The sequence below is a fragment of the Gavialis gangeticus genome, unplaced genomic scaffold, assembly GCF_001723915.1.
Source record: "Gavialis gangeticus isolate Ggan-Ray unplaced genomic scaffold, GavGan_comp1, whole genome shotgun sequence".
Lineage (NCBI taxonomy): Eukaryota > Metazoa > Chordata > Crocodylia > Gavialidae > Gavialis > Gavialis gangeticus.
In genome coordinates, this window is record NW_017729006.1 from 17,155,571 (window position 1) to 17,179,809 (window position 24,239).

General features: G+C 41.9%; 1 protein-coding gene across 1 annotated transcript in view; it reads left to right on the forward strand.

Moving 5' to 3' along the window:
• CDCP1 (CUB domain containing protein 1) overlaps positions 1–24,239 on the forward strand; it is a 63,549-nt gene that overhangs the window by 638 nt on the left and 38,672 nt on the right. The window contains exon 2 of the mRNA XM_019508889.1: positions 20,392–20,598. Coding sequence (XP_019364434.1) covers positions 20,392–20,598 — 207 coding nt within the window. The remainder of the gene's footprint in view (positions 1–20,391; positions 20,599–24,239) is intronic.

A 24,239-nucleotide genomic window follows, 5' to 3' on the forward strand; every position in this document is an offset into this window, starting at 1 on the left:
TGTGTGTGTGTGTGTGTGTGTGTGTGTGTATTGTGTGCGTGTATGCGTGTGTATAGTAATACTGCCCAGTCTCTCTCTGGATACAGATTTCTCTGTCTCTAGAGAGATGGCTGTAAACTTAAAATATAATCCATACAAAAATGTACTTATTTTTTTAAAAAAGGAAGGGTTGCTGTGTGCTAAAGTGGTCATCTTTTACCACTTCCAGGTTTACACTAATGCTTGTACTCCTCCTTATAGTTTTTGTAAGCCCCCCCGAAAGGAAGAGGCATGTTTCCCTTGAGCGTGTAAACTTGTGCAAGGCCCTGCTGCAAGCACATTGTGCGAGTGCTGGCATGTAGCCAACCGAGTGATGGTAGCTTATTTCTGTTTAAAGTGATTCCTGGTTTTATGGGGAACAAGGGCAGCCCATTGTACTCTTCAGAATCAGACATGGGGTTCATGGGTGTAGTTTCAACAATATTGTATTGGAAGAGGAAGAGAGTGAGCAGTATTGTATTGTCATGGTTCCTCTGCTTTACCTGTGGCAGGCTGAGGTGCTAGGTCTGTGTTTATATCCGGGTTGAAGGTAGTCTTACATAGAATTTAGATTAGGGTTTGTACAGGATGGTTTGGATAGGGATATTCCTGCCTCAGTACTAGTTGGCCTCTGGAGGTCCCTTCCAGCTGTACTTCTCTCTGATTCTAGGATTATTATCATCATCTCAAAAATTTCTGGCACTTACAATTTTTAAAGCATATCAGAAGAGAGACATTATCTGAGTATGCAACCATTACTCTCTAGAGCTAGGATTACTTTCCTAGGTAGTCTCATAGAAGTCCTTGTGTCCTGGCAGCAGGACAAGAAATGGAATTGCTCACATGAATAAGGGTTGCAGGCTTGTGCCCTAAAGTGTATGCATCTATTATGCTGTCATTTACCTAGCACAAATCTGTAACCACCGGCTTTATCCATTTCTCTCTTACACCATGGAAAAAAATCGGGTTTCTGACGTAGTTGGTAAGAGTGGGATTTTCACGTAGTTCAGAAGCACAGCCTATCTATCTGCTCCTAAGAGTGGAGTAAGCAGAGCACAGGCGTAGCATGAAATGTGAGAAGGCACATCCAGAAGCCTAAGCAGTTTTCAGTCAATCTGGTTTGATAAGAGTTCTTTAGAAGTGAGTCTTCTCTGCAAGACAGTGGTAAAGTCTGAACGTGAAAAAACACAGTATCTGTACAGGATGACTGCAAACTCAAACTTTTTTTTTTTCTTAAAGGAAATACTGTTTTATCATGAATTGGGATAGGCTGTATTATTCAGAATCATCATGGCTTTGAGCCACATAAAAGTATAGCTAAATACAGACTAAATAACCAGATAGAAGTGTGATTATGCTTGTTGACTACAGGCAGTCCTGGACTTGCAACACAATTCGTTCCTGAAAACCCCCGGTCTTAAGTTGAAACATTGCAACTCAGAACCAATTTTCTCATAAGAAACAATGTTATAAATGGTTCCTGAACCAAGGCCCAATACCCTATTTTCACCAAAAATACCCCAGAATTTGTACTTGATCAATTATTAGATGAGTAATATAGCTGTGTTAATGTATTTATATTGTAAATAGCAGTCATATTGATTTGGAAGGACTTCTTTAAGATGACTTCGCTGGACTTTTTGAAGGGTTCTTGGCTGGAGTCTTCTAAGGAGTCTTGGCTGCAGGTTTTTCTGGAGTCTTGTCTGCTTTCTTAAAGAAAGTATCCAAGGAAGTTTGGACAGATGTTCTCCAGGGAGATGGATGACACAGCGAACTTGTCCCCTGGCATGGCTTGGCATCAGATCAAGAGTTGTAAAGTCAAAATTGACATGAGAAAGTTGAAACAGGGTGTCAATTTATAAACGTTGTAAGTGCAAAATGTTGTAACTTGAAACGTTGTAAGTTGAGGACTGCCTGTACTGAATCTAAAATGTTGAAGTGATGTATTTTCACTGCAAGGTAAAGGGATTTGTGTGTGTAGCCCCTCTGTACTGGGTTATAATGAGTATAACCTCCAAACTCTTCAAATGATAATAAAGCAATAGGGTGCTCTTTCTTTAGATAATCAGCCTATACAATATACAGCTCTCTTTTTGTAAAAGGGAGGGAATTGGACATTTCAAGGGCCTCTCAAAAAGTGTTTCAATAAAGACACCTTTTTGGTGTGAGACTATGTAAATTTAGATCTTCATTGAGGTTTTGGACAAGTTATTAATGTTCTGGGAGAACAAACGTCTTCCCAAATCTGGTCTACCATGTAGGAAAACTCTTTTCAGTCCAGCCAAAAAGTGGCTACTCAAATCTCCTTTCTCATCTACTGAGCTGACTACGTTGTAGTTGTTCCTTTGCTATCCTTCCTCTGCTTCTGCTTTGCACAGTACATGATGTCCTGTCCTTGCTTTTAGTACTCTGCACAGGAATATTTTATTCTACATTTCTGCTTCTTGTGTCAATTGCCCCATGCCATCATTACATCTTCAATGCCACTTGTAGAAAGTGAGCAAGGAAACCTCAGAATCTTAATGAGCTGATCATTTTCACTGCTGGTATTGTTCTGCATCTTATTCAGGAATAAGTGACTGGTCATACTGCAAAGTAGCAGTGAGTTAAGCATCCCACATTTCCTGCCACATCATCATTCAGTTTAGCTAATGAGAAAGAAAGCTAATCAGCTGCTTCATTTGATCATGGACTTCTATTTGCTGCCTCTTTTCCTAGAAAATCAAGAGAAATTGATAAGAGGAGTGTGTTTGAAAAGCTTTCCAGTTATGTAGCATGGTATGGGACTGGGTAGAGGAGTGTAGCAAAATGAAATCTTGTAATATAAATGTGCAGGTGAAAAAGTGGGATAAAGTAGAGTTTGGAGGGGAAGAACAATGACTCTATTGGTGCATAGAGCATGGGACCAAGGGGAGTCAGAGAGGGATTTGATCTCTTCTTCACCAGCAACTCTGTGATATTGAACAGGTCACTGAACCACTCTTTTTTCCATCTATAAAATATGTGTATGAGCTACTTCCAAGTAATGCTGAAGGCTGATAATGTTTGCATTTTGTTTTGAGGTCCCTGGCTAGAAAGTATAAAGACTATTCTGGTCGGTACTTTCCTTTACTTCACGTGAGCGCCACTTAAATAAATTTCCTTATGTGCGACTATCCAAAAGAACACTTTGTGTGCTACTGTTCATACAAAGAACTGCACATCTCAAATGCTTTTTACTACTCTGTTAGAACACCCCACTAAGCATTCCCTCCACTTTAGCATGTCTCCTCTGCCATGGATGTTCACTCCTCCATGCACTTCAAACTGCAGTGAGAAGAGAATACAAGAGTCACTCATTGAGAAGGGAGGGGAATTGCCAATTTTTGCATTTAATATTTTGGGAATACCCAAACCATGTTGCAGTCTGAATATTTCTATTAGCAAAATTGCTCTATAAACCTAAACTGTAAGTTGAAGCAAGGATCACAGAAAACTTCTTGGTTTTTAAGGAGGTCCCTTTGGAACCTGCAGATTTGGATGCTGCCATTATTTAAAATTACTACTACTTTATCACCTTCAGAAAACTCTCCTGTTCTCTAGTATATAACATGCAGAAAGACTTCCCTATTCATCATGTCTTTGTTTTACTATTAAGATCCTCTCCTGCTTGTTTGTAAACATGGTTTAATTTGTTTTCAAACCAGCATTGGTGTTTTGCAGATGTAATTTTGCATCCAGAATAAATACCAGGGAAAAATATGAATGAATAAATTATAGGTGGAAACCTAAAGTTACAAGTATCTACTACTGTAGGTATGCATGTAAGCCTGTGTTGTGACTTGGTGCCCTAACTTCTTGAGTCCAAACTCAGTAGCATCTATTGTGAAGCACTAATAATAAATTTAAATATATTTTTATGTCATATTCAAAAGCATAGCAAATGAGATTAAAACAGTTGAAAACACTGCTCTGTGACTTGTATTAATATTTCTAGAGCTCAAGTTCACTTCACTTCATAGAAGTGAAATTTTAAAAATAACGTTGACATTATTTTCCCCCTGGCCCAATTAAACGTATTTTTTCTGAAGCTAATTGATTTGAGTTGTATCTCTGAATCTGATATAAGACATTTATATACAGCATTTTCCTTCAGAAAGGAAGCTGTTAGCTAGGAGGCTGCTTTTCACTGTTGTCCTTGCTTATCAGTGACAGCATATAAAAACAGTCTGTTTTGCTCCTCTTAAAGTCTCAGGGAACTGAACTGTTTTTAGTTTGAATGATCATTTTCTTTGCTTGGTTGAGCGCTTCCTTTTTAAGAGCACAAGTAGGGTATATGCTGTGTGGGGTTCTTTTTAGGTTCTTCATACACTGAATTTAGGGTGTGTTGAGCAAATAGATTAGTTATTACGTGCCTTAATCCTTTTCTTTTTCTTTCTACTGATATTAACACATCACCAGGAATTTTTCCCCTTGCTTCTTTATTATTTCTTTACCAAAAATGTGCAAGTAATTTGGAGGATAAAAAGGGGAAGTGAAGGCAGAAGGAACTTTCATGAAAGTGCACAAGCAATAATACACTAAGCTTTTAGATATGTAGCTCCCTAGTAGCATTTTGCCTGTGACAGCAGAAGTAAACTTCAGTTTGTGTGACCATACCTGAAATCATGAACAAGATTTATTTCCTTCACGTCATGACTGAAGCAATAACAATTTTCTATAGCCATGATATTCCCATGCTTGGAATGGTTGCTAAATAATATATTCTTGTCGTTTAACTTCATATAAGAGGTATTGCATTCAGAATTCTAGTTTCAGATGGTCAAATTATTGAAGAAGACAGTGGGTCTAAGCAGCTTAAAGCTGGAAAATTCCTTATTCTTACAATTTACAATAGAGTAAGAATTATGTGAAGGACAAGTCCATTGAGAGCTATTGGAGCAATTGGGGATGTTTTTTTCTGATACTGCTAAACCAATGAAGGTGATACCAGGGAAGGTATGATAAGGGGTAGATTACTCTAGATCTGTCCTATTCATTTACTCATCTTTTAAAACATCTACTGCTAGCCACTATTGGAAACAGGCTACTGAGTCCAACTTGGGCACTTCTTATGTAAGCTTATGTGTACAGTATAAGAGTAAGGCAGCATTTAAAAGTCATTTATCAATATTGGTTCTTATCAAATGTCTTGCTTTGTGACTTTAGAATTGTAGTGGTAAGAAACCCAAGTGTTAGCCATTAAGCAGTTTTACATTGGTTTGTGAAGGAAATGTTTCTGTTTGGAAGTAGTGTGAGGGACCATGTTTTGCTGAGAATCACAGTGAGCTAAATTATGTTTGGTTCACCAATTTAATTTCACTAACTGTCAAATTCTCCTGTACTTTATAAAGCTATAGCACAAAGTAAGATCTGTTAGCCTAGTAAATATATGCTGCTTTCCATCAGGGGGTAAGAATAGTAACTTTTTAAAATACAAACAAAATGATAAAGATACTATCAGGAAATAAATTCTCCACTTCCTACTCACTGGCTTGACTTTAAAAGAGGAGTTTATGGAGTGTCTGATTCCTCTATTCTCATTCATGTGTAGTTATGTTAGACTAGAAAAATCAGATGCTTCGAACAGTACTAAAATTATTTTTTGTCTATGACAATCATGTTCAACCTCTAGCCTGTGAACCAAACCAGCCCACAGAGTCATTTGGCCGATGGAGCTGTGTCATCTGGCCAATGGAGCTCCCCAAAAGTCCAGACATGTGGCTGTCAGGGACTGGTGGCAGTATTAATTGCTCTAAGAACCTTGGCAGTTAATACTGCCACTGCTCCTCTGCCACCAAATTTTTGCACCCATGGGAAGCCCCATGGTCTGGATGATGTAGCCTCATGCACCAGATCACACTGGTGCATGGTCAATCTGTGGGGCTGAAGAGGCTCAGCAACACTGGTGTGGAATTGAACTAGTCTATAAGGGGTAAGTGATTGCTATTACATGACAGCTAAGGTGAATACATACAGGTCAGCTAAGGTGAATACATACTGTCAAACTTGAATCTGCGTGGTGGTTTGTTAGAAGAAATTTTGCATCTGATGGAAAACCTCTCACCTGGTTGCTGGCAGATGTAGGTCACAACCAGAATACCTGTTGGGTGTATGTTTGAATGTTAATGACTTAAATTACTGCAATATCTATAAAAATAATGGTGAGGGGGAGAGTGAATTAAAGAAGGAATATAAAGAAGTAAACAACTGCTTCTGGAAATGGCCGTGCATTTCAGCAAACAGCAAAATGCCAGCTATCGACCTTACTTCTTCAGGTTACCGGGAAATGAGACAACTTAAGTTTGAAAGGAGCCAACATGCCTCAAATTGTACCTATTCATGTTCTGACTTGTACACTGTAGCTTGTATTGCTGCCTATCCATCTCTACTGGAGACTGACAAATCAGTGGAAAATGAAGAACAACACAGACTTCTCAGCCTGGGAATGGGGTGTGGGTAAAACTACTGCAATCTTGTCTGCTGTCAGAGATGTCCCTAGCATGACCTAGATAGCTCCAGAGACTTGCCTAAAACTTAATCTAATGCTCAAGTACTCTTCCCCCCTCCCCCAGTCTTAGTAGTGGTGGGTAAGTGGATGTGGTAGGGTTTTTTTTTCTCCTTTTGGGTAACATTGTGACTGTCCAGCACTTTTGCTGGCATAGCAGTTATACTAGCAAAAGGAATCCTTTTGCTGGTATAAGCAGTGTCTGTTAGGGGAGGTTTGCTGGTACAGTTATACTGGCTAACCCTTTCAAGTGTAGGAAGGGCCTATTACAGCAGCTTCCTTGGTCTTCCTGGAATCTCAGCAGCACTAAAATTGTAACATCTCTTCCCATTCCCGGGTCTGTCTGTGTAAGGGGGTAGGGTCAGTAGGTAAGAAACTTGCGCTACATTTTAGATTTTCTGCAGCTATAGATGCACATTCTTTTAGCTATATGTTTTCTAAGATGATGTAGCAGAATAATATTGGGCAACTTCTTGATTTTTGTAACATGAGCTTATGATGAATAAAAGGGAAATTTGGACTCTTCTGTTGGAGCAGTTGGAAATTGGATGCAACAAGAGGGCTCCAGCTATTGAAGAAGGGTTCAGAAACTTATATATAATCTACTGATAATTTCAAGAATGCCTGTGGTTATCTTAATTGTTCTCCTGGGCTGCATCCACGCAGACATTTGGTTCCCTGGGGACAACTAACAGTGGGACACCTGGTGCCGCTGCTGGTTTTCCTCTGGGAATGCCTTTGATGAGCGGCAAGTTTCCCCAGGTGGGGTAGAGGAAATTGGGGCCAGCACTGTGCTGGCCCCAGCCATCTTACCTGGGGGCCTCCTGGGACTGCAGCAGTGACAATCCTGCTGTTTAACATGGCTGACAGCTGGAGTGTGGCTCTGAGTGGTCAGACTCTGGTTTTGGGCAGTGTGCGCTGCCCCTGCAGGTGCTGTTCTGCCTCTTTTGGCGCAGTATTGTTTGACACCTGGATATCCCTAATGTTTAATTTAATAGAACAACTAATAATATGGTATAAAGGGCTGTTTATCTCATTTTGAAGCCACCAGTGAATAGGAACTAAGCAAATCAAATTTATCCAGAAAACAAGGGTGGAGGAGAATGACAGTGTGAGCAGTGGGCCTGAAATAATTAATCTTGGCTGTGGTGAATGTGGAGAGCATGTTGTAAGGCCAATGACCGATCCTGACCAACAGATCCTTCAGTCTTGAGACCTTCTACTAGAGCACTTCACTGATCTGTCTGCTGGTAGTGACCCCTGTACACGTGGAATGGGAGAGGTGACAATACTGACTCCTGTGTTACACTGCAGAAGAGCACTTTTGGACAAGAGGGACACTTCCCCACAGTGACTCCCTTTTGAGAGTACAGCCATATAACAGGGTCACTTGAGATGCTTTATCTACTTCTGCTAGGATCTGCAAGCAAGTCAAAGAACTGCTGTTATCAGAAGTTGCTGACGAATCTCAGGGAAACTTCAATGGATAAGGTGGCCTCTTGAGCAGCAGAATCACAATAGCTTCTTTGAAAATTACTTGGGCCCTTTCCACATCCCCGTAAATAAATGATGATAATTAGCCAATGAAGGACTCTGCATTTCCTTATTGACTTTCACCAGCTAGAAAAGTCAAAGCTCTGGTAGATATGATAAAATACTTAATTTCACAAGCAAATAGAGGGACGAGGTAGCAGGATTGTGCATGGAAAAGAAGAACCTGGTTACTAACATTGCTATCCCAGATCTGAGTTACCCAGAGTCTGATAAGGAACAGTTGACATCTCACTGGCGAGAGATTTTTGAGTAAGAAGAAAGTGCTTGTTTGGTCAGGAGTACTGTGTGACAAAGAGAGTGATGTGGTGGTGGTTGTGATGTTTGTACAGGCTATACATAGCAGAGTAAACAAGTTTAGCTTTTCTTTCTTTGAGTCAGTTTGGCATTTCCTTCTCTGTTGCTATGCTTGCTTGCTGCTTCTCTTCATGTTCTGCCTGCTGTGCCCAGCTGGCAGGCAGCATGGAGCTAGCGTGTTGTGTGAATTGCCACTTTTTACCTTTACTCCAGTGATTCTCAACCAGGGTGCCACATGTTCTTTCCAGATGGCACCCCAGGCCCTTTCAATGTTAGGCTAGCACTGTTTACAAACACGATTCACAAGATAAATCCAAAAATTTCAAATAGAGATCCATAGTTGTGGGCCTTCTGGGTTCTTTGCAACAGGAAAGCTGCTCTATTATTTTTTCTGTAATAAAAAAAGGGACAGCTGAGAGCTGACATTTGTCCACGGGGTGTTTCAAGTGTATCAAGGGTGCCTCAAGTCCAAAAAGGTTGAGAACAACTGTTGTACATGAATGTAACAACAGTTAGTGTTTGCTTGGAGTAAAAGGAGAACATTGGCTTCTTTTGCACTCTATTCTATGATGGATTTGTCAAGCTTAATTGTCCAGTTGTGCCTTAAAATACTTTTTTCAGGAGGTTTATTAAACATTTATTTCAAAACAAGGTCTGAAAAATACGTAATTAAAATGAAAACTAGTAGTGTTCTTTACTTTTTAAAGCGCTTTACAAAACTTAACTACTCTGCATCTCAGTCCTGCAAAGCCTGCTTAAGTTTTAAGCATGACTAGTCTAGCTGAACTAAAACTTTGCAGAATGTAGGCCTTAAATCTCAGAATGACCTTCTTAAGGCAGCCAGCTGCCTTCCTATCCTGAAGGATGAATAGCTATAGCAAATGCATTGTGAAGATCAGACTGGAACTATAAAAGGCCAACCAAAAGAACAGGAATTGACACCCCGCCAGAAATAAAGGCAGAGCTTAGATGTTAAGTGTAAACAACAGGCAGTAGGCTTTGAAAAATTGATAGGAATAAGTACTTTGTTTCTTGGCAAACAAAAAAATGTTTTAACTACTAATGAGTACTAATGACTGGGCCAAAGGGGTTTGAAGCCCTGTTTGTACTGCTTCCTTAGTCTGAGGTCTAGTTCAGTTCTGAGTCTAAATTTAAACGTTCTCATAGCTGCTAATACCCTGCTTTACAGGTGAAATGGAGCGTAAGCAGAGCCAAGGTCGTTACTTAGCTAACTTTGCTAATGGCTGGAAGGATATAATGAAAATTACAGTTTGCAGGTGAAATTTAGGATGTAGCGCAGCTTCTTTGGAAATGGGATTATGGTACTGCTAAATTGGAGAACTTGACTAAAATGAACATCAGCAAGGCAAATGTGATGAAGTTCATTAACTAAGATAAAATGAAAAAGTCCTTTTAAGAGAATGTGGGCTATTTAGTAAAGCTAGTATTTGGGATGGGGAAGGGAGGACCAGATTTTATTTTATTTTTTGCAAAAAATATGACTTTGGTTTAACTGAAGCTATTTATACATTCAGGTAGAGTTTGTCAAATAATCTTGCCCCCTCAAAATTAAATTTTGAGGCAATAGATCGGGGTGGGAAATTATTTTGAGTGGAGGGCCACTTACCCAGTTCTAGCAAGCTGTCAAGGGCCACATGGGTAGCCCCATCCCTTAACAGGTGTCCTGCCCCCTGGTCACTATCTTGAATGAATGTCCCAACGGCTTGATACCAATGCCCCAGGGCCAGCACTGGTGGGGCCCAGAGCAGGGTGCAGGCTGGTAGGGGTCTGTGGAGCCGGGCTGGGCTGCACCAGTAGGGAGAGGGGGGAGCTGGCCTGGCTCCATAGAGCTGGCCGGGACCCCTGTACTCCTGCCGCCCTGCTCTGGGCCCCGCCGGCGCTGGTCCTGGGACGCTGGTGTGGGCCCTGTGCTCCCGCTCGCTCCCGGTGCCCCGCAGCCCTGTGGTACAGGTGGGGGGGGGGGCAGTGCGCAGCCTCGACCCCATGCTCACCGGCAGGTAATGAGCTGGTGCTGAGTGCAGGGGGGGGGAAAAGCGGCCCCTTGCCCGCCCTGTGGCCGGCGCTACCTGCTGCAGCCACTCGCAGTCTGCACAGGGCTGTCCTGAGCAGGCACAGGCGGCCCCACATGGGCTGTGAGTTGCTGCAGCGCGGGGCACCTGTGAGTTGGTTCATGGGGTGGGTGAGGGGCCATTTTTCCTGCACTCAGCACCAGCTTGTAACCTGCCCCCGCAGCCAGCTTGGACCCCATGTGGCTCTAGGCTCACCTGTTGGGGCTGTGCTGCTTCAGCAGCAGCTGTGGCCCCCCGCCACTTGCTGCGCCAGGCAGTGTTTTGCCACCGCCACCTCTGGGCTGCCCAGCACACGAGCTCCAGGTGGGCAGCAGCAGCAGCAAACACTGCCCAGCATGGCAAGCGGGGTGGGGGAGCCACAGTTGCTGCCGCAGCAGCACAGCCCCAACAGGCAAGCCCAGAGCTGGCGTGGGGCCCAGGCTGGCAGCAGAGGCAGGTTACAAGCTGGTGCTGGGTGCGGGAAAAGCGGCCCCTCGCCCACCCCGTGAACCAAGGACAGATCAATATTAATTTTCTAAATTTCTTAGGGGCCCCGTGGGCCGGATAGAATGGCCTTGTGGGCTGGATGCGGCCCGTGGGCCGTATCGTGCCCACCCCTGTGACGGATGAAGCAAGGATGGTGTTCTGCTTCCTTCCTTCCTTTTATCTAATAACCTAATGCAGTGATTCTCACCCAGGATGCTGTGGCACCCTAGGGTGCCTTGAGATTTTTCTAAAGGTGCTGCAGGATGCCTTAAAAAAATTGAGAAACTGGCCTAGTGGCTAGTTCATTTATCCAGGTCGTAGAAGACCCATGTTTAAATTCCTGCTTTGTTTGAAAGAATTTGAAAACACATTTCTCACTTTTTAGGGGAGTCACTCTTGGTCTGTTGATATTGATTCACTTGTATAAAGTACCAGTACTTTGGAGCAGAGACTGTAACCCAGATGTTTCTTCATAACTTCACTCATCACTAGGGTTTAGTATGATGCGTGCTTATCTCTTACCCTCTGGCCATGTGAGTATTTAAACTGTATGCCAACTAAAAGAGCTTTCATGACTAGAGAGAGGTAGTTAGTTAGTTGTCCAAAGCTAGGCAGAAGGGAGGGCAGGATGGCACCTTAAAGATTAACTCATTCAGAGAGTTAGTCTTTAATGTGCCATCCTGTCCTACCTTCTGCTTTAAAAGAGCCTCACCAGGATTTATGATGAGCAACTTGCCACAAAATCCCTATGGGAGATAGGGTGCTCTGCAGGGAAATGTTGGTTCAAATTCCATTGGACGGACAAAAGACTCGAACCTGGGTCTCAAAGAGAGGGTGCATAAATCCACAACTGTTGAGCAAAGGCTGGGAGGGATGAATTAGGAAAACCACCCCCTCCATTGTTGCTTTTCCCTTATCTTTTCCCCTCCCCATTTCTGTGAATAATGCCCAAGTCTCTTCATGTCTGTTGCTTTGCTTTTATTAAAGTTTTGAACTGAAAAGTGTTTCATTTATCTAAAACAAAAATATTGCAAGGCTTCCTTTTCTCAAAGAAAAAAATAATTTGTGGTTGTTCCAAAATGAAGTTTAATTTTGTTGTTTGCTGCAAAAATTGTCAAATAGATGTGTTATTGGGAGATAATGCCAGTGTGTTTACAGTTACTTGTAGTTATGGTGTTACTGTAGTAGGCTGAAAACTAATTACATAGTATAAGAAGATAAATTGCGGAGTGAGAGCAATTAATAGGTTTAGGGAAATAAGACCATTGAGAAGAGGCTCACCTGGCTGGCTGGGTGTGCTTGTACTGAAGGAGGATATTACTGAGAGAGACAGGGATATTACAGCCATCAGTTACTACTGAGGCGCCCAGCTTAGAATAAGAACATGAGCCAGTGTCAGCAAAGAAACTTTAGAATTAACTAGGACAGTGGAGGAAAAGTTACAGAATTGTTATCACTTAAAAAAAGACTAGATTGAACATTTTTGTCAGATTGTTTAGTAAATACTTGAAGTCAGTCTTGCCACAGCGCAAGGTCAGGATCGCGTGATTCCACCAACAGATGTCTTCCAGCAAAAGATTTTATGTATTGGGCAGATGAAGATTTGTCTGTCATCCAGACTGTTGTTTCAGTAATACTATTTTTTGCTTTGTTGAATATCCTGTGTGTCATCATACTGAGCAGCATAGCAGCAGTTATGTTGAAATCTCTTCCTTACAAGAAATGTGTACAATTATTTGTAATCCTAATAAGGAGGCAATCAGGGAGAAATGCAGGCAAGGCCAGATCAGTCTGAGTCATGAAGAAGCTGCGGTGCTTACAAAATGCCGCAGTAGAGATTATTGTGAAGACTTTTTGTCTGTCTACTCTGGTATATTTTCCAAGCCATTCAGTCAATTGTCTGAATTTGGGATCACTAGATGTACTTGTGTGTGTTTCTTTTTAGAGCTGTTAACTATTCTAAGGAAGTTTTTTTCTTTGATACAGCAAATTATACTAACTTCTGCAACTAAAGGCATTGCTATTAGTTTCCTATTATCATATTTCATGTCTCAAATGATTTTCTTTACGGGATTTTTGTCTTGGCAAGTTGCATGCTTATAGTATGACCTGGCTTAGTGTATGTCTGTATGAATTACCAAGTAACTGACCATAGCAGAAATAAGATGGCTATTTCTGCACTATTTATTTGGCTCCCACCAGTATAGAGGCCTGGGAAGCAAGACTTATAAGAAAAGGCTGAAGGAACTGGTCTGATTTAGATTAGAGAGCGAAGGGTGGGTTCTGTTATGTGGGATCTGATAACAGTCTTTGAATACCTGAAAGGCAATTATACAGAGGATGGAGGTAGACTATTCTCTGAGGTTGTAGGGGACAGGACTAGGAGCAATGGCCTCAAGCTACAGTAGAGGAAATTTTTTTTTGGAAATTAGAAGGAAGTATTTTACTTTGAGGGTGAGCAAGTGTTGGAATAGGCTACCTAGAGAAGTTGGAAATTTCCAGGAAAGAAGATTCCACAGAGAAGATTAGACTGATACCTGGCATGGATGGTTTTAGCCAGGGATGCTCCTGCCATGAGCAGCAGGCTGAACTAAATCACCTCATGAGGTCACTTTCAGCCTTACTGTCCTATGATCCTGTGATTCTAAGTGTCAGCGGTGAACCCAAATTTGAAAGTGAAATTCGAATTGATGTAGCATAAGTGACTTGCTCCAGGTTAGAAAGGAAGTCTGTGGCAGGGTAGGGATTTAGACCCAGGTCTCAAGTCCTAGGATGATTTGGGTACTAGTCTGCCTCTGTTTCTGAGACTGCTATTTTAATAGATTTGTATCCAAGGTAATGGAGGCTTGTACCTTGACCTCAATTCAGGAGAGCATTTTAAATTCTGTGGCAACGGGTGACTAGGGATGGACTTTGCTATACATAAACAGCCGGTACTAATCATCTTAGATTTGATGGCTATGAAGACTACCTGTGTTCAGCCCTAGTTGTTAGAAATATAAACATCCTACTTCAAGATGTCTAGAGCTGATAAAAGGAGAGCTAAAAGCTATTTGTGTGGACCAGTGTCACGAGGAGTTAGTAAGAAGAAAGAATGAGAAGAGACTCTTTTTTTTTTTTTGTGTAAACGGTCAGCATAAAATTACTTCAAGCAAGGGAGAAATTTCTTTTAAGCATAATTAGTAAGTACTGGGCCTTGTTCATGCTCTCTGTGCATGACTACCATGTAAAGAAAAACACCTGTCATTGCAAAAAAATATTTTGTGCATGAAGTGAATGGCATATCCAAAGCAACATGGAAAACTAAATTATAGATTGGCCTAGGGATGACGTCTCACCACTTCATTCTGGGAACTGCTCTGTAGGGGCACTTATTCCACACTTTGGACATTTTATACGAAGTTTTTCAGTATTGTGTTTCCATCAATTTCCCAGATTCTGGAGGGATTAAGTAGTCTCAGCTTAATTTGTTATTTCAAAAATGAGAGTCTTCATACCTTTGGCTGTAAAGGCAAACTTGGAAATATGACCTAAGAGTACCTTTTAAAGGCTCAGAAATGTTCAACTAAAAATAAACCATTTTTAAAAATCTCTTTTCTTTCTTTTTTTAAGAAAGTAAGAAAATTCTTATTTGTTAGGGGGCTAGATTTATTATCTCTGAAAGTTTAGGGCTAGCAGTGCTACAAGAAATAAAATGGTGCTCGTTTAGCTTTTGGACTTTGTGCAGAAGGAATTCAGTGAATGTCAAGCCCCATAAAACCATGAGACTAGCTTAAAAATCAGGAGTCTTTAAAAATAATATACTTGGAATGCCTGATAGGAGCTCTTGAGCTTTTAGGTTTCATGTTTTCAGGCTCATTTCTGCAAGTTAATTTTTTAAATGAAAACTGAGATTCTAGTGTGTTCATATAACTCCAGGACCTAGAGCTTTAAGAAAGACTCTGTATGGCACTAAAACCATAATAGCAGTTTCAGAGTTGGCAACACTGTCCATGGGGTTTCCCCACTTAAATGAAGCAAGGAGATATGGTGAACAGAGAGCAATAGGAACAAATAACAGGAGACTGCATCCAACCCACATGCCAGGGGCAATTAGCTTAATCCTCATGGACATCCATGAAAGTTTCACTCACTCAGGTAACAGTATAAATAGTGCTTTACTGAATGCTAAATTGATACAAGTTATTGCCATATACTAAGTTATTGTGAATGGCAGATCACTGAAAAATTGCAGTGTTCTGCCTCTTATACCCACATCAGTTATGCTCTCATGGGGAAAAATAAGGCCCCCAAAAAAATGTGATAGACCATCTAGTGCTGCTTTGGGGAGGATCATCATTGTCTAGACCATCCCAGACAAATGTTTCTAATCTGCCCTTAAAGCTATAACCTCTCAAGGTAATGTGCTCTAAAGCTTGATCACCTTCATAGTTAGGTGATCCAACCTAATAGGTAACCTAAAACTTCCTTGTTGCAATATAAGCTCACTACTACTTGTTTTATCTTCAATAGATGTTTGTCTTCAGCGGAGAACAATTGATCACCATCGTCTTTATAAGAGCCCTTTATGTATTTGTAGCCTTTTATTAAATACCTTAAGTGTGCTTTTCTCAAGATTACAGAAACTCAGTTCTTCCAACCCTTCTCCATATGTCATGTTTTTTAGACTTGTCATTTTTGTTGCTGTTCTGAACTTGCTCCAATTTGTCTGTCTTGAAGTGCAAAGCCCACAACTTGGATGAAGTACTTCAGGGGAGGCATTGCCTGTGCTGAACACAGGAAGAATCGCATCCTGTAAACTGCACACAACACTTCTATTAGTAAATCTCAGTATTACTTTTTTGTAATAATGACACTGTTGATTTATTCAGCTGGTGACCCAATATAATCCCCAGATTCTTTTCTGTGGTACTGCAGCCTAGTCAGCACTTCCCCATTTTGTATTTATGTACAGGCAGTCCTTGGACTTACAACACAATTGGTTCCTGAAGCCACATCTTAAGTTGAAACGTTGTAACTTGGAACCATTTTCCCATAGGAAACAATGTTATAAATTGGAGATTGGTTCCTGAACCAAGGCCCGATTACCCTATGTTCACCAAAAATAACCCAGAATTTTGTACTCAATCAATTATAGATGAGTAATATAGCTACATTAATGTATTTATATTGTAAATAGCAATCATATTGATTTGGAAGGACTTCTTTGAGCAGACTTTGCTGAACTTTTTGAAGGGTTCTTGGCTGGAGTCTTCCCAGGAATCTTGGCTGAAGGTTTTTCTGGAGTCTTGTCTGCTTTCTTAAAGAAAGTGTCCAAGCAAGTTTGGACAGATGTTCTCCAGGGAGATGGGTGATGCAGTGAACTTGTCAAATCAAATGTTGTAAAGTCGAAACTGACATCAGAGTTGAAACGGTGTCAATTTACAATTGTTGTAAGTGCAAAATGTTGTAACTCAAGGACCATCTGTATTTGAATACTCCTTCCTTAGTATAGTAATTTGCACTTACCTTTACTGAATTTCATCCAATTTATTTTAGACCATTTTTCCATTTTGAATCCTAATCCTGCCCTTAAATAAGTATGTATATTTATCTTCAAATCATTAATAAAGATATTGAACAGGACTAGACCCAGGATAAAATGCTTGGGGAAATCCCACCTGATACCTCTTCCTGGTTTGACACTGAGCCATTGCTTACTATTCTTTGAACATGATCATCTAATCATTTATACATCCACTGTACAGTAGCATCATCTAAATTATAGATCCTTGGCCTACTAATCAGAATGTTATGGGAGAGATATCAAACTGAGATATATGTCACATACATGGCTCCCCCTTTATCCACAAGGCTTGTTACCCTGTTATAGAAAGAAATTAGGTTGGTTAGGCTTGGCTTATTCTTGACTGTTACTTATCACTTTATCTTTTATGTGTTTACAATATGATTGTTGATGATATGTTCCAGTATCTATCTGGGTATCAATATCAGACTGACAAGTCTGTAATTCCCTGCATTCTCCTTTTTACCCTTTATCATAGAATCACAGAAGATTAGGGTTGAAAGGGACCTCAGGAAGTTATCAGGAAGTTATCTAATCCAAAACCCTGCTAAAAACAGGGCTGTCCGCAACTGTATCATCCCAACTAAGCTTTTGTCTAGTCAGGTCTTAAAAAACTCTAAGGATGGAGATTCCACAGCCTCTCTGGGTAACTGGTTTAAAATAAACCTGGTTGAATACAGTATCAGATTTAACTGATTTGGGTCAAACCAGTTTATGAAACTTCTGTTCCAGACTTCTTCCTGGTTCAAGTTAGATCACAGTCTCCCAGCAAGTTTTCCATCCCTGTGCTGTGCTGTGCTGTGCTGTGCTGTCTGCTCCAGCAGAGAAGGGTTGGGCAGGCGGTGTCATTGGGTGCCTGCAGATGTCATTCCTCTTGTTGCTCTGGCTGCACAGTTAAAGCAACTAGTGTTTCTAGGCTCCCTCTGTCTCTGGATTCCCCTTCCCTGTCCCAAGAGTTGGGGCTGTGCAGTCTGGTGCAGCTTGCAGTGCTGGGAAAACACGTGACTGAAACTTGGAGTGCTTAAGAGGCATAATGCAGTGGAGGAGCCTATGCCAGGGAGCTGAGAGTGAGGTGGGGTATGCAGTAGAGGAAGTGGAGGTGTGAAGCAGCAGAGGGGAGGACCAGAACACACTGCAGTGGAATGACAGTGGGGTGGGGGGGGTGGCACTTTGGCATTCAGTGCAGTGGGGAAACATGGTGCAGAGGAACAGGCACCAAAGCACACAGTGAAGTGGGGAGGGAGGCAAGTGGTGTGCAGCCCCTGTAGCCCACTGCCCTTGCTAGTCTGGCCCAGTTGTGGCATGGGGTGCATGCTGTGTGGCCCCCAGCTGCTTAGAAATCAGGTGGCCATGTAGTAGGGCAGTATTACTTGGACCATGGCTTCTGAGTCATGAGTGGTTCTTATCAAATCCAGCTCTTAACGGAAAATGTTATCAACTCCTTTTCTTTTGCACCATGTATTGGACATGCCTTTCCTGCACTCATGAATAACATTGTACATGCACTATCTACTTTTATCAGTCATTCCTGCTGTGCTGTGCAAATGTTAACTATCACACTAGCTTTTTTAATCTTTTGAACTGAAATGTTTGTAGTTCGTCTAGGGGTTTGTTCTGGCTTATTGGTTGACAGTGGCTCACGTACCCTCAGATCTCGTACAACTCAGCGTTGCAGCACTAGAACTGCACCCAGCCTATTACAATGCTTAGAGATTGAATCTTTGCTGATAGTCCCAGTTTCTTCTGGCAGACTGTTCATTCTTCTGTTATATTCTCTAAGAGATGAGTAAGATTCAGCAGGAGAAAGAGATAAGGGACTAAGAATATGGGGGCTCCCTGAGTGGATCCCTAAAACGGGGAACCTTTGCCCTGTTACTGAAGGAATGCATCAGGGCCAGCAGGATTGGCAAGGGCCTTTTAAGAACAGGGTCTTTGTGGCCCAGGGAAAAGGCAGTGGCAAGGGCCTTCAAGGAGAAGCCCCAGGTAGCAGAGGGAGAGGGGAAGGGATAAGGTCCATGCAACAGCCACTCCTGTGCCCTGGGGAGTGGCTGCATGTTGAGGGGTTTGCAGCCAAAGGGCAGGCAGATGGCAGAGCTGAGACTAATGAGCAGCCTCTGTGCTTAGACCAGACAATAGGCTATGCCAGGGGCAGGCAATTATTTTGGGCCGAGGGCTGCTTACTGAGTTTTGGCAAGCGATTGAGAGCCATGTGCCAGGAAGTGAGGGGAAGGTGCATATTAATTTTCTAAATTTTTTAGGGGCCCCACAGGCTGGATAGAATGGCCTGGTAGGTTGCATCCAGCTGGCAGGGCGCATTTTGCCCACCCCTGGGCTATGCTGACTGGAAGGTGAGGGGTTCAGGGGAATAGACTTGTCCTCAGGTTGGAGGGGAACTCTAACCCTGACTAGGGAGGAGGCAAGACTCCCAGGTGCACCACAGTAGTGCCCAAAACTAGTAAGGGGGACCCTGGTTGGTAAGGACCAAAAGGGTTTTTTTTCCCTCCTTTCTCTTTTGACAAAGTCACGGGATCCAGAAGGGATAAAGGATATCAGTTCATATTGGGTTTGTTTGTGACTGCCTGGAGGAGGGGGGTATTTTAGTTTGAAGTGGTTGCTTGCATTTTGTTTCTGTTTGACTGGAGGACCGGGAGTGGTGTGAGGACCCCCAGGCATGAAGCTTAATTTAATTCCTAGCCATGCCATGGGCACCAAGAAACCAAGGCCTGACTAAGACTGAAGGTAGCAGCTAGATGAAGTACGCTTGGACCAAGAGGGTCAGGGCCTGGACAAGTATAAAAAGGGTGGAGCTAAATGACCCAAGGGAACCCTACTCTAAGGCTCAGGACACCTCCTTTGTACTTGATGGTTCCACCAAGGCATCAAGGTGTGGCAGCCAGCAGGATGCAGGGCAGTGGTTCAGCAGAGCTAGAGTGGGAACAGGCTAGCCAACCACTTAGTGTTACAACCTCCTGGCAGGGCTAGTTCTGCCCCAATCCCCAAGCAATGTAGTGCAAAATTGGTAAAGGGTGGGAGAGGAGAAGCCACCTATCTGTAAGTCAGCCAGAGATCTTGCTTGGAGGAAATAAGGGGATATTCCCTATCCACACATCTACTTTGCAGGAGGGCATAGGAGAGGATGCATCTCACTTAAATAAATTTAAATTGCATTGTGGGTAAAGTTTCCCTTAAGAATACCCTGGATTCTAAGACTTAATGAATGTATATTAGGTTATGATACTCTGTATATTAGGTTATGATACTCTTTCCCATTAAGTTTTTTTTCAGCACTGAGCAAGTACCCTTGAGACATGTCTAGTCAGTAAAAGTGGAGGTCCTGGGTTATGAAGGTACCCATGCTGCAGAAGATATGCCTCTTAGCAAGACTGCTATGTGCAGTTATTTAAATTAAGGCTCACTTTCTCATTTGTCAGCCTAATGTGATTCTTGATTTCAGTCATAACTTCAGGTTTGCCTGCAAACATGGAAACTGGTCATGTATTGTGTGGTAGAGATAATAGATCCAAAGCCAAAATATGGACAACAGTGATTGTCCAATCGGTAGCCAACATCCATGTCTTCACTGTACACAGAATAAGATGACAGCAGTAAAGGTGAACAGAGGGAGGAATAGAATAATGCGGTATATGCTTCACTTGGTCCGTTTCTCTTCTTGCCAACAAATTTGACCACTGTTGTGGGCAGATTTCTTGCACCTGTTTTGTTCAGTTGTGTCTGTCTGTTTATATGTTGGCTCTACATTTCAAATTTTAAAGAACATTTTTACTATTTAAAAATTTAGTATCCTTGGGGACATGCAGACCTTTAGTTGGTATTCATACAGCTTAATAATGTGAAGTATGTTTTACTTTTCTTTTTAGGGTCTCTTGAAATCTCCATTCCTTCTATGGACAACATCACTATTACAATTAAACCCAGGTCTTCTATTCCACAACCTTGTAGAATGTGTCTCTCACATACTTCCTGTGTAACTGAACTCAAGATAATGTCTGGGCAAAAAAAACAATTTCATTTCAACTGTTTAATACCAGAAAAATATTTTGTCATGGAAATCCAGAGGAGTATAGGTAAGATTTGCTTTAAATTTTCACATTTTACAATTTTTAGTCTTCTGATAGTTCACAAGTGTCCAGTTCCTAATGCTGCATAAGTACATCTCTGCTTTAATACTGTTGAAGTATCAACCAAGGACTGAGTTGGGGAGAAATCCTTTGGAATTGATAACTAGAATATATCTTCTGAAGTGTAGAAATGACAGAATGTGTACACACAGTTTTGTATAATTCTAGCCCACAGTGTAAAATAATAGTTCACTTCTAAGGTTTAAAAGCATTTCAGAAAGAGTTAAGATAAATTAGGCACAATTTCTTTTTTTCTTTTTTTTTAAACAATTTTAAAAGTCCATCATGGGAAATGATGTATCTGGAGATCACCTTTTGATTTCAGCAGGGGTCTGCAGTAGCAGCTCTGGTTTAGTATAGGTTGCACTGTGTGACTATGCAATGTGGAAATATTTGGGAGCAATCACCCCGATGTTTGTTTATAATGATTAAACTTTCATAAGGATAGATGGCTTGTACCCTTGAATAAATAAAGGTCAATGCTATTAAGACTGTAGCAATTTCAGTTAATACCCTATAACTAGGTATAGCAATTGACAAATTAGGCTGTCACCTATGAAAGCTTATGCCTCTCTCAACCAGTCTCCAAGATGTCGCCCTGCCCTGCCTAATTTCAGTCTAATGCTGCTAACTACCTCATTAACCTGGTACCTGGTGTGCACACACTTAATTCAGCTATTGAAATAGCATGACATATAATAGTAATTCTTATTGCAACAGACTTGTAGCTACCTATAGAGCACAAGAGCTTCTCAGAACCTTGTAGTGACAAAGGGGGGCAGGATTCTTTCCCTCATGGTCCAAAAGTACATGGCAGTTTCTAGCACTGGCAAATCATAACTAATCCTAAACTGTTAGCAGTATTAAACACTGCTACCAGTCTAGTATTAAATATTGCTCTTTCAGTCCTTGGGGCAATGTACATATAATACGTTATGTTGGTTGTAAAGTCGAGGATTTGGGAGATAGGAAGAGGCATGTTTAAGGTTGCCAGTACAACTCTAATTTATCACCTTGCAAACATGTACTGTTCCTACAGTCTCAAATGATCCGATCACATTTTTTTTCTGGTATCCCTGCCTCAGTGCAGAGAAGGTAAATTGTGTTCAATTTAATGAGAAACTGTTAAGACTTTTTTATTTATCTTTGTTCTATGCCAAAGTGATATTCAAACTGTCTTCTCAGAAGACAGAATTATTAATTTCCACACTGGCTTTTTTCTGTTCTGTTCATTGGAATTATTAGCCAAATGGTTCACAAGTGTTAATGAATTTATTTTAAGAGCACCTTTGTCAGATATGGGTGTGATAGTAGCTCCTTGTTACAGATGGGAAATCAAGGCACAGAAAGATCAAAGATGACTACTGTTTTACATGCGATTATATAATTACAAAATGCATCACAGTGTATGGGCAAAAAGCAGGTGAATTAAAGGTGTACAGGTAACTTTTAATTCTTTTGTGCCCTAGACTTCACAACTTTAATGATTTTAACATCATTTTTGTGGGTTATTTCTTAGGCTTTTGGAAAAGCGTACTAAAAAGAAAAAAATACAGACTTCTTCCACTTCAAAAACTAGGGTTATTGTTTGGACTAATAGACTACCATCTTCTGTGGGAACCAGCACTCAGGAGGACTGACACACATGCTAGACAAATGGATTTTTGAGCCATTGCATTACATTACTTCAGTGTAGTGCAAGTAGCATAAACAACTGTCACACCAGGTCCTGAGTGCCCAGGTCTGGGGCCACTTGGGAATTGAGGTGCCAGCTGGGGTCAGAAAGAATGAGCAGATTCCAGGGAAGAGCTGAGTCGGGGAGCCAGGAGAGTCAGAACAGGGTCTAGGAACAGGCCAAGACAGGAAGCCGGGAGATTGGGCAGTCAGAGAGCAAGTTGGGTCAAGAAGCCAGCAGATCAAGTAGAGAGTAGAGTCAGAGCACAAGCCAAAGGGAACACGTTGAGGCCTGTTGCTCAGATACTTCTTGTTCTGGGTCAGGGATTTATATGGGGAAACTGGGGGATCAGCTGATTCCAGTGCCAGTGTGTGGGCAAAGGGCTAGGTCCTGCTGGAGGCTTCAGGACAGCCTTGACCAGCCTGGGTGATCAGCTGTAGGGTGGTAGGCCAGGATGAGCAGCTGTGTTCGTCTGTTCAAGGCCCCAGTTTCGAAGCTGTGGCTTGACACCAGCCCATATTGGGCAGTGCCCTTCTAGGGTGTTGACAGGTGTTCATTTAATGGTGCTATGGTATCTGTTCCCCAATTACAACAATTGCAAGAGACATGATTATTAGCATTGGGGATCAATTTGTTGCAAACCCATGGGCTTGCATAGTGGAACCCTGGAACTGGGGAGCCTCACCCCTGTCTTGAAGTCCTGGTATGCCTGGACATGTGAAAACCAAAGATGCAACTGTACTGCATCTTTGGTTTTTAAAGACGCCAGTGTACTGCAAGTGCTGCTGTGTAGGGCTCCCCAGTTGTAGGGTTCCTGTGTGTCAGGAGGTCTGTAACCTGCATATGCATCTGGGTTGCATGTGGTGGGTTTTAAAGGTCCCAGCATGGTAGTAACATGGAATTAGGGAGCCTCTCCCCAATCCCAGGCTCCTAGTGCACTGGGGCCTTTAAAACTTGTGTGTACTACTGAAGCAGGCTGCAGAGTGAGGTGGCAATCCTGCTAAGCCAGGGACAGGCAATTATTTCAGGCCAAGGGCTGCTTACTGAGTTTTGGCAAGCTGTTGAGGGCCACATGACAGTTAGTCAGGGGTAAATAAATATTAATTTTCTTAATTTTTGGGGGGTCCTGCAAGCCAGATAGAATGGCCTGGCGGACCTCATCCGGCCCCTGGGCCGCATGTTGCCCTGCCCTGCAGCTAAGCCCTTGTAAACCCATGAAGCTTACAGGGGCCCAGCACCTTAAAACACTTTGCCCTGTAATCCTGCAGGGACTACAGGCCAATGCAGAAAATCTGCCTCCTGATAAGCCTGCATCCCAGTGCCAACAATCAGTGATTGGGAGATCAGGACTAGGGCAGCCCCCAGGCAGGTTCCAATACTGGAAGCTGCCCAGGTCCTTATATTGACAATCAGTGGATTGTCAACATTGGGATGATGGGGTATTCCACGCATTCAATTTATGGTATAAACCAGCCACAAAGATGTCCCACAGATTTTGCTGAATACCTTTTTGGCTGGTTAGCCAGTTTATTGGCATCTTAAATTTAATGACCATGTTGTATGTTGCTTTTTATAGCACAATTAACATTTTAATTTCTCAGTAAATGTAACCTGTGCCAGGGACCACATACATCTATCTGTAATCCGTGAGTTTAGAGGCAAATGCTTCAAGTACTAGCAATCATATTGACTCTCATAGCTTTTATGTGAGTCTTGCTGTACTTGGTATTAAAAGCCCCAGTTGCAGGAGTCACCATTCTTCACTTTCATTCAGAGAGTTTTCCTAGCACTCAAAGTTGTGAGATGCTTGAAAATATGAACCTTAAGGAAACTCCAAAACTGGAAGGCCAATAAAAAGAATTCCAAGTATATATAGTTTTCAAAATTTCTTGATTTAAATCTATGCAGATGT